The following is a 17,271-nucleotide window of genomic DNA, read 5'->3' as shown; positions in this document are numbered from 1 at the left end:
GGCGCGGCGGGGCGGGCGAGCGGCAGCGGCGGGGCCGTGCCGGGCCCGGGATCGGGATGGAGCCGGGGCTGGAGCGCTGGGCGCACGGCGCGCTGTGGGCGGCTCTGGCCGGCAGCCTGGCGCTGCGGGCGGCGCGGCGGGCGCCGGGGCCGGGCCGGGGGCTGGGGCCGCCGCTGGGCCGGGGGCTGGTGCTGCCGCTGGCGCTGCTGGCCGCGCTGCAGAGCCTGTGCCGCGCCTGGCTGCCGCTGCCCCTGGGGCTGGCCCTGGCCGCCGCCGCCGCCGGGCTGCTGCTGTGGCGGGCGGCGCCCCGCGGGCTGCTGCCGGTGGCGGGCAGAGCCGTCCTTGTCACAGGTGAGTGCGGGGACACGGCCTCGACGCCCCGACGGCACCGCCTGGGCTCGGCGGGGAGCGGAGTGGGTTGTCCCGCAGGCAGCAGGACGCTGCTGTCTGTGGGGTCCCGCTGGGGACCAGCCACCGCTGCCAGCGCATCCCTCATCCTCTTCCACGTCAAGCAGAACCGGCCAGGCTGTATCTGCCCCGCGAAGCAGGGAGTTGCAATGGCCCCCCGAGTGTTGACCACTAGTTGCAGCATGATGCTGAGAGCTGCTTCCTTTGGAAGCCCTGAGATTAGATGGGACAGAGCTGGCTTTGGAGCCCATCGGCTGGCCCAAGGGCTTCCCTCTCCTCTTTCCCCCTTCCCTTCCTCCCCTCTGGAGTTGTACTTGTTCTTAGAAAGGTTCTCATAGTATCTCTAGAGGCTTCAACAGGGCTGGCTACCTAGTGCTGAGCATCACTGCTTCATCCAGAGCTCCATCCAGGGAGCTGCTGGCGACAAGGTCCTCCACTGTGTGGGTATCCTTGGGAAATGCTGCCCAGCTGCTGCCTGCCTCCTCTTTGGGCTGCCTGGTCCAAAGCTCTCTGTGGTCCTGAGCTCCTTAGAGAATGTGCTATGCTCCCAAGTTTTGCACAGCTCTGGCTTGCTGGCTAAAGCTCTTTAGGATATCTTGGTATATACATGGTTTCTCACTCCTTCCTCCTGGCAGCGGAACCGCAGGATGAGAGCCAGGGTCAGCAGTGCATTGCTGTGAGGCAATGGGAGTGGAGAGATGAGGAGGAAGTGCTGGACCTGGGGTGGTTTTTGCTCCAGGTGTGCCTGGAAGGTGCTGCTGGCTCCTCGTGGATGCAGAGGGGAGGGAAACTTCTGGGCATGACCTTGGCAGTGCTTCCAAGGACAGGAGCCTGCATCCTGGTGGGGATGTCTATGCTGGGCTTGCAGGTGCTGAACCTGGAGAAAGGAGTTTGCTTGTTTCCTAGAAAATTCAGACAAGAGCTGGGTCCCCCTTCCAGCTTGAAGGGTTCTGTGGCAGCAGTCGGAAGTGCAGGGAATCCTCTCTGCAGGAGGAAGATCAGAGGAGCAAGGCAGTGGATGAATGAATGATTCAACTGAGTGAAGGTCAAAGCTGCAGCAGGGTAGGGCTGCCTGGGGAGGATGTCTGACAGCCATGCGCTCCCAGGTGCCCTGTGGCACACCAGCTCTGGCAGCCCTGGCTCCCTGGCATTGCCTATATAATTAGTGAGTCAGTGACTGGAACAAGGTGTTCTTGCCCCAGTGCATTGAGGTGGCACCTCTGCAGCTCTGATGTGTTTGCTCTTGGCTGTAAATACTTTGTGGTTTTACAGGTTCGAGGCGCAGCCCGCGGTGCGGGATTGGCGTTTCCGTGCTGCTGCTCTGGCAAGTGCCTGCCAAGGGGCAGATGTGAGGGCTGTTTTGCTGGGGATGGCATCCCTCACTTGAGCATTTGCATAGTAATTAGCCTGATTCTTTTATGGATTAATTCCAGCCAACTAGGTATTGAGTAGCTGCTCGTGTCTCCTGTGGGAGCAGCCTGGAAGGATCAGCTCGGGGAGAAAGGCAGCCTGACCTTCCTCCTCTTGCCAATGGGAAGCAAAGCCTGGCAGAGAGAGCAGCATAAGCATGATGCTGGCAATGCTGGGCCTCATTGAAGGTGTGTGAGGTCAGGGACAGAACTTCTGCCATGCTGTGTGTTGTGCTGGACCTTGCAGATCAACTGAGAAATGGCACAAAGTCCCCTCCTGATGGAGCAGTGCAGGTTTCAGCCTGAAAATCTTCGGGCATCATTTCCTTGTATACACATCTTGGCTGCTGTCTTAATCCTGCAGCAGGTTCAGTGATGCTTATCTAGGGCAAGTTAAGGTGGCTGCAGTGCTGCTCTATCTCCCAGGTGATGAGTTTCAGCTCTTCCAGCTGCCCACTCTCTCCAGGAACAGCCCTAAGTTGAGCTCTGCGTGCGATGCTCCAGCCCCATGTGCTGTTTGGACATTACTGGCTAAATAAAACTTAATTGTGGCAGGGATTGAAGGAAAACTAACTGTGCAGCTCAGTGGGAAAATAGCAGAGCAGCTGTAGAGCTGCTGCAGAGCAAAGCTGCTGACCCTGTGGTAGCAGCAGGGGCTGGAAAGTTGTGGCGTTTCCCATCTGCTGCAGGTTTGCATTTTGACTGTTGCACGTGGGACTGGGGTTTGGCTGGAGCAGGGATGGGCAGCCACCTGCTGCTAGAGGGGAGCAAGGGATGCTGTGCTTTCCCATGAGGCATCCCCTGGGCTAGCAAAGTGAGTGGTCACTAGTCCCTGCAGTGCTGTGGGCTGGGGTTGTGACCTTGGGGCTTTTGTTCTGCATCCCAATGGTCCAGCTGCTCCAGGAGTGTGGCTCCAGTGGATGCAGCCTGGCTGGGGGTAGAGGGTGAGGAAAGTGTTAATCCTGTATTCCTAGGAGATGTAACAGCTGTTTTCAGGGAGGAGGAGAATGCCCTCCTGTGCAGCCAGGGGCTGGGAGAGGTCAGCCCCAGGAGGATGGTGGGGATGAGGAGGGGAGAGGAGATCAGCTGCTTGGCCTGGGCTGGGAGGGAGACAGCAGCTACCTCCATGCTTCCCTTAGTTTGCTGTCCTGAGCCTGCCCTTGCCTTAAAGGTGAGCCCACACCTGGCACAGGCTTTAGCCAAACTCAGAAAACCACAAGGTACAAACATACCTGCAGTGTGGGCAGGGTTGGCATGGGCAGCTGCCTGACCAGAGCCTGACCCAGCACAGGGAAGCTGCAAGGCAGCCAATACCTGGCATCCCTCACCACAGGGTGTGACAGGGCACTCGAGGGTGCTGGTGCTGCTGGCTGGCACCTCTGGGTCAGTGGGGGCAGTGGCTCACTGAGAGCTGCTGGCTCCAAACACCAAACAGCTGGTTTGTGTGTGCATCCCCCCTCCCAAACGTGAAATGGCACTGCTGGGTCTTCTTAGGGCCACTGGACTCCTCAGAGCTGTGTGAACAAAGAGGAGGAGTATTATATCCCATACTGCTTCCCACTGGGAATTGATACAAAAAGCAGTCCAGCCTCTGGAGCAGGGCAGGACTGATGGTCTGCAAGAGCAGTCTTGGAGGGAGGTGATGAGCTGCCACTTCTTGGCCTCTCCAGATTCAGGCTGGCAGTGCTTTGTGCAAGGTTGGGCTTTGACTGGGTCAGTTCAGACATGAACCTACAACATCCTTTGGTTCCTGTGATCTTAGCAGATGCCTGTGGAATTCAGTGAGTCTGTTGAAACCATCCAACACAACTGTGTGCCTGGAGGTGGTGGAGGCATGGCCAGGAGCATCCCAGGGCTGCACAGAGCAGCTGGAGGAGCCTCTTGCTGTTGTGTAGCTCTGCCTTGTGTGACTGTGTGGGGTGGTTCTTTGGACAGTAGCCAATTGCCCGATTTACTGCAGATCCTTGAAAAGCACCAAATGCAAATCAGCCCAGAGAGTCTGCCTGCCTGCAGGGCTTTGCCAGAGCAGAGGAGGACAGGAGTTATGATATTGGTTCATATGCTTCAGCTTGGATGGAAAGTTGAAAATAGTGAATTGTTGTTCTGTCTATAATGGTGGTACCTGAATTAGCTCTCCAATAACCCCAAACATCAGGACTGCTGCCTGCCAGAAGCAGTCTGGGTCTCTTGTATCCTTGCTCTTCCTTGGTGCAGCCTGTGAAGGAAGCTAGGAGCACCTGCAGGTTGGTCTGTCTTCCAACAAATCATCTCTGTGAGCAAAACTGGTTGTTGGTCAGGCTGCCCAGACCCAAACCTGCCCTGTCCTCCTCTCTCCTCCTTCCTGGCTGCAGGGGAAGTGTGGTTTTCCTGGTGAAGCGTTCTTGTTACAATTGCATGGCCCATTAACAATCTGAAATGGGTCAGAGCTTCAGATCATGTTCAAGGTTAACAGGCTTTGCAACTTGCAGTGCTGCAGTATTTCCCATGGACTCCACAGATGTTAAAGCATCTGCTGGCTGCAGCAGGACTGAGTGATTCAATCCAGATGTTGGGACTCTTGCTTTCTGCCATGAAGGTAAATCCCTTTCTGTGGTTAAAAAAAGCAGTCTGGACTTTGATGTTGCCTTAGATCTATTTTCCAGCTAAACAAGGTGACTGAGAAATGCCGGGGTCAAGGATTCAGGGCTGGCTCTGGGATGGGCACCTCTGCACCACGGCGTGGCCAGAGCACCTGCAGAGCACACTCACAGCCTGTGCTTGGTGCTGAGCCTGCCTGCAGCCTTGCTGTGAGAAATGCTGTGTGCAAAGGTGCTGCAGCTCTCCATAGGTGACTTTCACTCTGCTTCTGGAGCCAGTGATCCAGCTCAGAGGTACCTGGGATCTTTCCCCAGCCTAAGTGCAGGGGGTTGGAACTAGGTGCTCTTTCAGGTCCCTGCCAAACCAAACCATTCTGTGATTCTATAAGTGACAGCTGAAAATCAGCCTATTCCCTGAAATTGCTCTGATTTTTCCAGAATCTATTAAAAATTAACAGCAGAGGCAGCTGCTGCCTCCAAGCTGAGGGGTGGGACAGGACCAAAATCAAACACCCAAACTCCAGCCCTGGTGTACAAGCAATCAATTCCTGGTATGCTTGAAGTTTAAAAAAAAAAAAAAAAAAAAAGGCAACATTTAACTCTAGTTATAGGGTTTGCTGCTAGCTTTTGGGAAAGCTGTTTTTTCTGCCTCTATCTGCAGGGCTGAAGCTCTCCCCCCGCTTTGTCAGCAGCCCTCCATGGATTTAGGATTCTTCTTTCCCACGTGAGGTTTCTTCAGAAATAGATACCTACCCCTGCTCACCACAGGCATGTGGATAGATATGCTCGGCTTTTTCTCACTTATCTATAAAATAAGCACTTTTGAAGCCTACTAATGACACAGACCTGTTGAGGTGGGAGTTTTTAGCACCGTTAACCAAAAATGATGAGCACAGCTAATTAGGAGGAAAAACGCACTGAGGTTTTATACTGTGGGAGACTGGAGTTGGTAGAGAAACCCAAGCTGGCTTGATTAACCTCAGGGTTATGTGGGGACATGAGAGCAACAAAGCAAAGACTTCCCTGCTGAAATGAGATTGTCAGATGGGAACGGATGCTTTCGGGAGGAGAGAAGTGTAGGCAGTTGCTGCCCTCTAGTCCAATGAGCAGCACATTTTTAATGAGGTCTGGGATTGGGTTACCCACTGTTGAGTCTAGCTCCCCTCAAGCCAGGATCTGGTTACAGAAGAGCCAGTTGCTGCTTTTACTGCTGGGAGCACAGCACAGGGTTGGTGGACTTGCCCAGCCAGGGTTTTGTTTGAGGGGGCATTTCAAGGTGTTTCCACCAAATCCTTGCCTTCTCCCCATAGTCTTCTTTCAGTGCCAGTCTAAAACTCCAGCTGGAGGGGATTTTTTTTTCTGAGGAGGAAAGGCTGCAGGGCTTTTGTACCTCTTCACCTCCTGATGTCCCTCCTGTCATCTCAGATCTGAGGTACTGCTGTGGAGCCTCCAAAGCCAGGTTGGATGGGGCTTGGAGCAATCTGGGCTAGTGGAAGGTGGCCCTGCCCATGGCAGGGGTGCTGGAATTGGATGACCCTATAAGGTCCTTTCCAACCTAACTGTTCTATGCTAAGGTGGAAAATGCTCAAATTTTCTATGATAAGGTGGAAAAACTGTCCTCATGCTGTCAGAATGTTGCTACAGGTATAGTTTAGGAGCTTTTCTTAACAGCATGTGCCTGTTACCTCCTTTCCTGCTCCCCTCAGTGGCTTGGTATATTCACCATCTCCCATTCTTCTGTCTCAGCTTGTATGTGCAGCGTATCACTTCTGCTTCCTTCTCCCCTGGAGAGCTGCCAGCCCCTGAGCTTTATCAGCTTCCCCCTCGGGTGCTGCCTTCCCTGTCACACATGGTGCTGTCCTGGGATTTGCTGGCTCTGAGGCTGTAATCTTGAAAAGCAGTTTTTGGCTTTACAGGCTTTGCGGCAGCACTTCCTCTTGTTGGGTGGCTGACCCTGTGGAGCCAGATGGCGAGTGACTCCCAGGCAGGCTGGGAACAGAGAGAAGGGATGGGATGGAAAGCTCAGGTACCTGCCCTGATGTCTTCTGTGGCAGCTCTGAAAGTCTGGCCTCTCAGAATCATAGAAGCTCTGAATGGTTTGGATTGGAAAAAACTTCAAAGACCATCTTGTTCCAAGCCCCCTGCCATGGGCAGGAACACCTTCTACTAGACCAGGTTGCTCCAAGCCACATCCCACCTTGCCTTGAACATTTTCAGAAATGGGGCAGCTGCAGCTTCTCTGGGTTACAAGGGCCTCATCCTGTCATGAGTAACCCACTGTGACCAATGTTTGTTCCTCTCTAGGGTCCAGGTGGGGATAAGCTCCAACCTGGGCTGTGCAGCCATCCCAGGATGAGTTCTGTCCCCCTCTTTGTGCTGGGCTCTGCCTAAGCTGAAGGGCATGTGTGGGTACTGCCCTGGCATTGCCTGGGTCAGAACAACTATGTCCAAGCACATCAGCCTGGAGAGGGCTGCCTTGATGTATTTTGGGGAAAATGCACCAAAGTAGCCTTATGACACTCAAACTCTTACTCTGAAGAGCTGGTGAGAGAGGTGAAGTGTAAGGAGGGGACAACTTGAGCTGTGTATGGAAAGGGCAGGTGGGTTGAGGATGTCATGAGGCACAGCTCTGAGCCTGGGGGCTTGAACAGCTCAGTGTATTTCAAAAGCTGTTTGGCAGAAGCTCAGTTGGTGTTTGCTCAAGTGTTTTGCTCTGTTTCTAAAAAAAAAAAAAAAAAAAAAAAAAGTCCCCCGCTTCACATGGATCTGGAAGCTGCAAAAGAAAATAGTTGGTGCAGCTGTAGAGACCATCATGATGTGGGAATGGGCAGGGCTTGCACCACTTCTGCTTGCTTGGGATTGTGGCATGAGGTGGGAGTTTACTCTTGTGACAAGGAGAGTGATGAGCTGGCACCCTACAAGCAAAGAAATATCTCATCACCAAAATACCCCTAAATATTACCCCTAGTGCTCCATTAAAACTGCTGTAGCCTTATTGGGGTGCTGCAAACTCTGAGATGCTTAACATGGTGATCCCCTGGGCTTGCTCTGACAGTGCTTTGGTCAGCACTGTCCCAGCATGGCTTTGTCCCTGCTGGCATCACTTGTGACTTGCCCACAGTGCTGTGTGGGTGGCACTTCAAAGCTCTCCCACAGCTGACTTGTCCCACCACGTGGTTAGAGGTTCTCCTGGTCATGCCATGGCTGTGGCACTTTGCTGTCCTGGCTAAAAACACCTTCCCTGGGATGTCCCTGGGTGGTGATGGCTCATGGTAGTCCACGTAGAAGAGCTGTTCTTCCCTTCAGCTGCCTGTGGATGGATTAGCCCTGCCTGTAGCAGACCTTAGGCATGACCTAATGCCTCTCTTTGCTTGTTAGCACACAAGAGGAATGGATATGGGGCTTGGCTGCTGGTTCTCTGGCCTGCTGGGAGTCCCTGGAGAGATCTTTTGCAGACTAGAGGTGCCCACCAGCAGGTGCCCCAGCCATGGCTTTATTGGCACCATCTTATTCCCCAGGAGCATCTCCAGATATTACAGAGAGCCAGTGGAGCTTTCTGGCTTCCCAGCCTGTTTCCTACCCAGTCTCTCTCTCCAAGAGCCCAGGTGGATGTGTCACCAGTGCCAGCTTGCCATTGGCACTGATCTTGAGTGGCACTTGATCCTGAGTGATCTGGTCGAGTTGTCTCTGGGCCATAGGTGTCCTTCCCAGTGACAGCTTTTCCTGATGGATGGCTTTCGAGGCTTTGTCAGCTCCATGTTCCCAGTTCACCATGTTCCCTTTGAGGGTGATTATTAACCCAGCTATCACCATAGCTCTTCACAACTTCCCCTTGGAGGGCCATCCATCCATCCCAGATTAGCTCTCGCGTACAGCCTGTGCCAGGTGAAGTCTGTGCTTATGACTTCTCTCGTGTATCCCTGCCTGCTGCAAGATGAAATTCTTGGCTGTGAGAGTCTCACTGCTCCCTTTGGGGAGAGGATCTCCCCTCGCTGGAGACAGCAGCTGCCGGAAGATGCCATCCAGCGCCGGTGTGCGGTGAGCGGCTGCTTCTAGGAAATTCCTGTGCTCTCTTTCTGCGAAGTGTCACAGCAAGGCAGGGGGTGGCACTTCCTCCCCCCACCCCCGCCAGCCTGTGAGCCCAGGGTCACTGCTCACCGCAGCAGCGCCACTGCCATGCCAGGGCTGGCTTCATTCCTGGTCCCAGCCTCTCTGAGCATCCCCCCAGGCACTGGCCTTGCATTGCAGGGGGTGGCTGGGCTCGTTCCTGTCCTGCTGTCCCAGGGCACTAACAAGCTCCTGCGTTCATTAGCCCCACTGGTGGCAAGCAGCATCTGCTGCTCACAGCTTTGGTGGGGGAGAAGGCGTCTGGATGGCTTTTAGTGACAGTGATGGGGAGGGCTGTGTGGGCCCTGACACTTTTCTTATTGCCCAGCTGCTTTTGTGCAATCAGTCCCCAGTATGGATGCACCAGTAAAGCTCCTGAGAAATGGCCTTAAATCCAGAAGCTATGGGTGCATTCACACTGGCCTGGGGGCTCCACGTCATCTCTGTCTGGTTGTGTTGGTTGTCTAGGCAGAAAATCACATTTACCCCCTTCTCTTTGTTAAGTGGGAGATAACTTCCCGGGTGGAGGTGATGACTGTGAGGCCCCAGGAACACTTGGCTAATCCATTGTAATTCACACCATCTGGCTATTGTCCGCGCACACGGAGGGGTGGGTCACCCATGTACCCCCTGCCATGGGCATTCTGAGCTCTGCCTTCTGTCATGAGTCTCCCTGTGGGGCTGAGGGTTTGTCTGACCCCTGCTCTGACCCACAGGACCTGCTGGATGTGTCTGTCCTGGGCTGTGGGAGCCATCAGCAATCTCCCTCCAGCTGCCTGTGCCGACTGTGTCATGCAGGGGGGTGGTCCTAGGGGAGCAGGGGCGGTGTGTGCCCCCCTTGGCTCAGGTCCTGCTCAGGAAGGAGGCTGAGGCTTTGCAGGGATGCACAGCCAGGCTGCTTGGGTGGGGGGTTCCTGCATTATCCACTCACTAGGGATTTGGGGATGGGATTTGGGTCATCCCTAAAGGTATCTTCTGGCTTTAATTTAATTTAATTAGGCTTGTGGCTTCCTGAACCCCAGTGCTGAGGACCAGCAGTAGCATCACCAGGCCTGCTGCCACCCCAGCCCTGTCTGCCTGTGCTTGGGCACGAGGGCTGCTCCCAGGGAATGGGGACATGGCATGCCATGCAAGCCAGTGGCTGGGGTGGTGTTTCCTGTGAACAGTGATGACGCTGGATGGGTTGGGGGCTGTGGGTGCCCCTTCCCAGCCCCACTCCCACAGAATTACCTTGGGTGTGGGCAGATGGTGGCTCATGCCTGGCTGAGGAGCCAGGGCTAGTGCATGGCTGTGGTGGCCCAGCTGCTGTGGGGACAGGTGCTCCTGCCTTCCCCTCCCTATCCTGTGCCCTGCCAAGAATTTGTTCCCTCTTGTCCAGGGCTGACATCACCCCTTTATCACTCCTTGCTCCAAATGTGTGAGCATCCGGAAGGTGTTGGCCACTGGGCCTTGTGCTGCCCACACAAGATTTTGCTGGGCATTTTATCATGCCTGGACCTGCACTGTGCAAAGATCTCCTCCTTGAGTTCCTCTGGGGGATTGCCATCCCCTCTGATGGCACCATCCCCAGCTGGTGCCACCTTGTCCTGTGCTTCTGCATCCATGAGGTGGCCACACTCCCAGGATGGAGCTGAGACAAACAGCTGAGTTGGGATCAGTGCCTGCTCAGGCACCCAGGTGAGCCTCCCTCAGTGCTGCTAAATCCCATACTGTGCCCAGAGAAGCTGGATCCATGATGGCAGTGAATCCTGTCAGAGCCAGAAGGCCACATTTAGCTTGGCATCCCAGGCAGGGTCTGAGCTTGAGCCCATGGAAACAAGTGGCTCAGCATGTTAATCATTCGGCCTTGGTGCCCCACTGATGGTGTCCTTGAGCCTGGTGACAGCTCCACCTTGGCAAGGCCTCTGGACAGGGTGGTGGGACACACAGCCCTAAAGCTCTTTGGGGAGGGGGGACTGATGTCCTGGGATTTGAGGAGCAGCAGGGGGCACCCAGGCAAGGGCCTGCAGAGCTGATGGGGGTGGAGGGGATGATGTCCTTCTGAATGCCCAACTCAGCTGGTAAGCTCCCAGTTGGTAAAAGATGGAGTATCCTCAAGGGGTGCCTGAGCTGCCTTGCTGCCAGGTGCCTGGGGCACAGCCCCTAGGGCTGCTGACTGACCACACTGCTAGGGTGACCATGGGGGAGCTGGTCCATCACAAGGGTGCTCAGCCCTGGGGCAACCCCTCTTCAGCTTCCACACCAGGGTCCTCAGCTGGGGTGGCTGTGGAGGCACCAGATCCAGGGAGCTGCCACTGTACCCAGCAGGCTCTGGGCAGTTTTGCAGGCACATGAGAATTCTTTAGCCAAGCTGTGATTCTCACTGCTTAAGTTTTCATTGGTCCTCACATGTTGTGCATGGTTCAGGATACAGAGGTCATAAGGATGCACAACTTCTGGTTCAAAGGTGAGGGTGCTCAGTTTGTGGCTCAGGGATGAGGCTGAGGATGTACACAGTTCATGGCTTGGGGATGAAGAAGCTTGGCTTGTAACTCGGCTTAAGATGCCCAGCTTGCAATTCCAAAGCTCCAGAATGAGCCTGCACAGCTCATGGCTCATGGAAGGGGACTCTGAGCTCACAGTTTGGGAAGGAAAGTCACTCCTAGGTTGTGCTGGGGTGAGCACTGCAGACCTGTGCTGCCAGCCCTCCATCACGTACCGTGCCAGCAGTGGGGGCAGGGGCAGGCAGGTGGTTGTGGTTCAGCAGCTCCCAGGTCACAGCCGTGTTACTGACCCTCTCTGCTCCAATCAGAAAACTGCAGCACTAATTTTGAGCATGTCTGTGTATGGTGGCCTTGATGCTGGTGCAGGAGAGCAGGGTGAATACCTGAGACAGCAAAATGTCAGAGTGTGCCATGCCTGACTCACCTGAAAGAAATGTGTCCGCACCAAACCGGGACTGCAGCTCCGGCCGGCTCCTGGAGTGAGGAAGGCGAGCGGTGCGGGCTGGCTGGGAGCTGCCCAGCTGGCACAGCTCAGCCCCGCCGGTGGCTCTGCTGTCACCGTGAGGAGCAGCTCTGGACAATGATGCAAGATGCTGTGGTGTCAGTCCTCTTTCCCTCCCCGAGTGGGTGGGAGGGCACCCCTTACGATGATGCTGGAGGCCAAACCTTTTTGCTTGCTCAAGATAAGTAAAACTGGGGCTTGTCATGCCAAAATTCTAGTGGAGGCTCGCATGTCTCACTCTTTGGGGAGCCGCTGAAGTGGCTGGAGCTTTTGTAAAGTTCTCAGGAATTGCTGCTGACCTGCTGCTCTGGAAAACGTCCGGCCGGCCCCTGGTGCAGGAGTTTGTCCCGGCTTGCTGAGCCTGTGCAGGGCTGCTGGATTTTGCAACCTGGACTCAGGTTTTGCTCTGCTCCTGCTGCAGCAAAAGCCTCTGTCTGCTGGCCCAGGCTCCGTGGGGATGCGATGCAGGGGGCTTCAAGGTACCTGCTCTCCTCTGCTGCGCTCCCAGTGCTGGGCTCCTGTGCTTGATCTGACCACGTCCCTCCCTCCAGCAGGACTGTGAAACCAGCTGGCAAGCTGGGAGCTGGGGCGGGGGGAACTGGCGCCGGCATCTCCTCGTGATGCAGCATCCTGGGAGGGCAGCGAGCCCAGCGCCAGCCTTGCTGGGGCTGCACAGACTGCACGGCTCCAGCGCTCCCGGCGGGGCCGGGCCAGCGGCAATGGCTCCTGTGCCAGCTCCAGCGTGGCCAGCAGCTCATGTGCTGGTGGCCATGGGGAGTGAACATGGCCCTGGGAAAGCTGCCATGCTTTGGGGCCACGTGTTATGGGCCCAGGGGGTTCATTGTCCCTCCCTGCACTCTTGGCCATGCCTGAGCACAGCGGATGGGAAGCTGAGCAGCAGCGGAGACCTTAAATAACACCAGAGCATCCTCACCCTCCTGGCCTTGGGCCTCCGGCCAGCCTCCCAGGAGTTTTTTTATTTGGTATGTGTGTGAATAAATTAGAACTTCCGAAACAAACCCTCTGACTGCCCTGCTCCTCTAAGGCAAAACAAACCCTGCCTGACTTGGACAGCATGTGGCTGTGTTTGCTACCTCCTTGCCAGACTTGCCCATAAGAAGCAAGCAAACCTGGCTCTCAGTTTTTTGGGATGTTTCCCAGGGTTTTGAGAGTTACATGGTGATAGGAAGCTTCATGTTTGGACTGGAAGCTTTTCTTGCCAGCTGCATGGGAGCACTGCAGGTAACCCTCCTGTCAGCTGCGTCACGGTGAGGCTGTGGCCACAAGCACTTTTATTTTTAAACCTTATCTTTATTGCAGTTTTCTCCTGCACTGCTTGGAAAGGTGAAATGCACCTTATCTGTTTGTCTGCTGGCAGTATGCACTGCTCCTAGGGAGGGGAGAGGTGGATGTGCTGTACCTTCAGCGTGCCCTGCGGACCAGGGTTCTGGGGGTGATGCTGGGGCAATGCCTGGGACAATGTTGGGGTGATGCTGAGCCAACCTGGCACACATCCATGATGAGTGTGGGGTGTTGTGTGGGAAAGGGAGGCCCCTGCAGCCCCTTCCTGCCAACTGAGCACCTCTGGGCTGTGTTATCACTCTGGCCTCTGGCCAGAGGTTTAATTACAGGTTTCTGACGCAGCAACGGAGTAAAACTGAGCTGGGAACTGGGACAGAGACACTGAACTGATGCTTAGCTGGCACCCCAAGAGCTGTGCCTGATCCCAGCCTGGGGGTGTGGAAGAGTGAGGCAGCCAGTACCTATGCCCACCTCTCAGCCCCGAAGGCTGGTGGAGGGTTGCTGAATCTCATGAGGTAACAGTCCCCAGGGCCACTGTTGTGTCCAGCCGGGGTGGCTCCAGGTGCCACACAGGGTCGGTTTTCAGGATGTCCTCACGAGCACCCAAAGGTGCAGGGCAGGAGGGTACAGGGCCATGGGCTGCCCCTGCAGTGCTCCCCTGTTAATGGTTAATGTGACTGGGCAGCGGTTGTGGCACAGACTCCCCGAGCTATCAGTGCTGCCATCGCCCCGGGAACAGCCTGTACCTTGCTGCTGCTGTTTGTTTGCATCCTGGCCGCTCCACCCTGGCCACTGGCCTTGTCACCGCTCTGCAGCAGCCAGCTCCCGCCCGGACTGTCTCCCAGTCACCCCGATGGTGGCTTTGCAGGTGCCACTGTCACCTGTGGTGCCTCTGTTTGAGCAGGGATGGAGGAAATGAGGCTGGGACCGGGCATGGAGCACCAGTACTCTCCCGAGGGGTCCATCCCGTTTGGATGCTCTCTTGAAGGATGAAGGGTAACAGCAGCAGACCAGAATCCCTTTTTTTTCCCTCACCCTTTTTAATTCCCTCATGCCTCAGCCAGGCAAAGAGGTCCTCTGCCTCTTGATCACTTTCTGGGAGGCGAAAGGCATTCGGCAAAAGTCTCCCACGGAGCCTTATGGCAGCTATGAATGGTGCTTGATGGAGCTTTTAGAGGCTATTTTGAGGGCTGATGGCCCCGCATCGCTGCAGGACTCTGGGCTGTTCGGTGCGTTGCTGGTGCCCGTGGATTTGCCTGCAGCTCGGGGAACGATGGGGCTGCAGATAAAGAGAGTGTTTTCTTCCTCCTGCAAGGGAGAGAAAACAGAGCAGCTCCATGACCTCCAAATGCCCCAGGGCAAGGTCACATCCTAGTGAGTCAGGAGCTACAGCAGGGTGTGGAGCCGAGGCGGTGCTCAGGCAAGGAAAACTGATGCTGGGGTGGATGTTTGGTTCCTGGGGTTGGAGAGGCAGAGCTAGGGGATCTTTGGAGGCTGGAGACAGACAGTGGGTGTCACTGGCCACTGCAAGGCTCTTCCCATCTCTTTCAGGATGTGACTCGGGCTTTGGGCAGGCAACAGCCAGGCACTTGGACATCATGGGCTTTCGGGTGTTTGCCAGCGTGCTGGACCTGCAGAGTCCTGGTGCCCAGGAGCTGCGCCAGAGCTGCTCATCGAGGCTGACGCTGCTGCAGATGGACCTGACCAAGACAGAGGACATCCAGCGCGTCCTGCAGCATATCCAGGCCCACACCAACAGCACAGGTAGGAGCTGCCTTTGGCAACCTCACAGAACCCCACAGAACTCCCTGGGACCTCAGCCTGCAGCCAGCATGGCAGCAGCAAACCTCCATGTGTCTCCACTGGGGGCTGCATCCCTGCAGGCACCTGTGCCAACAGCCGTTACCAAGCTCTCTTGTCCTGGGGCACCCTACAATTCCCTTGCAGGACCCCCATCAGCCTGGGGAGCAGCTGGAAATCCCAGGGTGGGGCTTCCCCATTCAGGTCATCTCTTCAAGCATCCCATTCCCACAGGACTCTGGGGCCTGGTGAACAACGCTGGGTTCAATGACACCATCGCCGACGCTGAGCTCTCGCCGCTGGGCAAGTTCCGCACCTGCATGGAGGTGAACTTCTTTGGCTCCCTGGAGCTCACCAAGGGGCTGCTGCCCCTGCTCCGCTCTGCTGGTGGCCGCATTGTCACCGTGAGCAGCCCTGCAGGTGAGCAGCCTCCCTCCAGTGTAGCACCCCCAGCACCCTCAGCCCAGGCACGGCTTGAGCATCCCCATGGTGTGGTGCAATTCCCACCCCCAGGCGCTCCAACCTTCTCAGCCAGCTGGCTCCAGGAATATCCAGGATGAGCTGGCAGCACTGCTGAACCCCACAGCAGCCACCAACACAAGGGGACATGGGGGCTGGGGACAGTCAGCCTGGTCACAGGCAGCATGGGCAACCCAAGCCCAGCTGCCATGTCCCTCCATTGGGGATGACAGCCCCAGCCAGGGTGGGAAAATCAACTTCCTTTCCCCTGACCTTTTTTTTGCCCATTAAAACACTCTAATCCTCCACTGGGGATGACATTCCCAAGCTTTAGCTGGACAGGGAGCAAAATCAATTTCCTCTTCCCTCACCACTTATTTTTCCCCCCATTAAAACATTCATTTGAAGCTATTTTCAGTTGTTTTGTCAGCAAAACAAACCCTAAGCCATTTCCTTAAGCAGGGGCCAGGAACACAGCCCTACACAAGCCCTGCCCTTTCCCCCCACTCCCCTCTGTCCCTGCTGGAGCAATGGCTCACTCATTCTTTCACTCCTGCCAGGTGACATGCCCTTCCCCTGCCTGGCAGCCTACGGGGCCTCAAAGGCAGCCCTCAGTCTGGTCATGGACACCTTCCGCAGCGAGCTCCAGCCCTGGGGCATCAAAGTCAGCCTCATCCTGCCTGGCTACTACAAAACAGGTAAGAGGGTCAGTGCCTGCTTCTGTCTGTGCCTGTGGGCAAAGAACAGGTATCTTAGGGAGGCAGAAGATGGAGCAATTGGATGAGCAGTTGGTGGTGCAATCATGGAGCTTCTGAGCATCTCCAGCCATACGGGGACAGTGGCTATGCTGTGGCCATTGGGCTCTTGATGGATTGAAACAGCATCAGGATCAAGTCCTTGACCAGTTCATAGCACTAGGACTGGTCAAAGCAGCTCAGTCATGTTTATGACAGCAGCATCCCCACTGCAGGCAGGGTCCAAGACCCCTGGTCCAGTCTCAGGCTAGCAAGAGCCACTATGGTGCTACTACTGTACTTCCCTCATGGCAATCTTTGCCAGGGTCTCAACTGGACCTTTCTGTGAGGCTGGAAGGTGACTGAGGCTGCTGGCACCCATGGCAAGGGGGCTGGAGTGGGGGGACCCACACAGCTCACAAGGACTGTTTCCTCGTAGGGACAACGTGTGACCCTGCCTTCTGGAACCTGCACAAGCAGCAGCTGTTGGCCAGCCTGCCCCAGGAGCTGCTGCAAGCCTATGGCGAGGACTATGTGGAGGAGATCAACCAGCAGTTCATCCAGTTCATGAAGGTGGCGGTGGAGGACCTCAGCGCGGTGGTGAACAGCATCACAGAGGGGCTTCTGGCTGCCAACCCAGCCGTGCGCTACTACCCAGGGCAGGGCCTTGGGATCATGTATTTCATACACCGCTACCTGCCCTACTTTGTCCGAGACTTGTTCTTGAAAGGATTCTTCATCAACCCCAAGCTGCCCCGAGCCCTGCGGCGAGAGCACCACAAGGATGTGAAGAAGGCCTGACCTGGGCCTGCCCAGGGCCTTCTCCAGGGCTCTCCAGGCCCCTGAGCGCGTGCAGAGCCAAAGGCACCGCCCTCCTGCACCGTGGGGGAACAATCAGCACTAGACGTTTAAAACCAAATTTCTTTCCAAAATCAGGTAGATCTATTTTCTATTGTGCAAGAATCAACATTTTCTAGAGACCTTGGTTTTGTATTTTTTCTAACCATGTACCGTCCAAGAGGCCCATCCCTGCCTGACTCAGCAGCTCTGCACCACAGGCTGGGATGTACCTCCTCAGCTACCCACCACCTTCCTTACTGCTCTCAGAGCTGTTTGTCTCCATCCCCTCTTGGCTGGGTCAGGGCTGGGACCCTGTGGCCGCTGCCTCCCTGCCACTCATTACACACTCCACTCGCTCCTGACGAGTGCAGGGGCCAAGAACAGGCTGCCAGTGCTGCAGAGCTCTTCATGAGATGAACTATGTGATTGTCACTTTTTAAATAAATCCATTCTTGATATTCCAGCAGGCTCTGGCTGTCTCCTTCCACAGTGCAGTGCTGCAGTGCTGCTCAGGGATGCCCAGCCTGTGGGCAGAGCTAAGCTGGGTCATGGCTGGCACCGCACTGAGCACTGTGGCAGGAGCCTCACATGCAGCAGCAGGTGCCACAGGTACTCCCAGAAAAGGGCTCAGCCTGCCAGGAGGAATTTGTG

General features: G+C 55.8%; 1 protein-coding gene across 1 annotated transcript; it reads left to right on the top strand.

Moving 5' to 3' along the window:
* The first annotated feature begins 56 nt into the window (after positions 1–56).
* HSD11B2 (hydroxysteroid 11-beta dehydrogenase 2) lies at positions 57–17,083 on the top strand. Its single transcript, XM_063168330.1, has 5 exons — positions 57–351; positions 14,339–14,551; positions 14,822–15,007; positions 15,607–15,744; positions 16,220–17,083. The coding sequence occupies exons 1-5, from the start codon at positions 57–59 to the stop codon at positions 16,579–16,581; spliced, it is 1,194 nt and encodes a 397-aa protein (XP_063024400.1). The 3' UTR covers positions 16,582–17,083.
* Positions 17,084–17,271: the final 188 nt, after the last annotated feature.

The sequence above is a fragment of the Melospiza melodia genome, chromosome 13 (genome assembly GCF_035770615.1).
Source record: "Melospiza melodia melodia isolate bMelMel2 chromosome 13, bMelMel2.pri, whole genome shotgun sequence".
Classification (NCBI taxonomy): domain Eukaryota; kingdom Metazoa; phylum Chordata; class Aves; order Passeriformes; family Passerellidae; genus Melospiza; species Melospiza melodia.
The sequence above is the reverse complement of the archived record's forward strand: the minus strand, read 5'-3'. Positions and strand labels throughout refer to the sequence as shown.

What these genes read in the sequence shown, in the direction of transcription:
- HSD11B2 (XM_063168330.1), top strand. Translation starts at nt 57, where the DNA reads ATGGAGCCGGGGCTGGAGCGCTGGGCGCACGGCGCGCTGTGGGCGGCT. An exon ending in CAGAGCCGTCCTTGTCACAG is followed by an intron (nt 352 to 14,338) that starts GTGAGTGCGGGG and finishes CATCTCTTTCAG; the next exon opens with GATGTGACTCGGGCTTTGGG. An exon ending in GGCCCACACCAACAGCACAG is followed by an intron (nt 14,552 to 14,821) that starts GTAGGAGCTGCC and finishes CCATTCCCACAG; the next exon opens with GACTCTGGGGCCTGGTGAAC.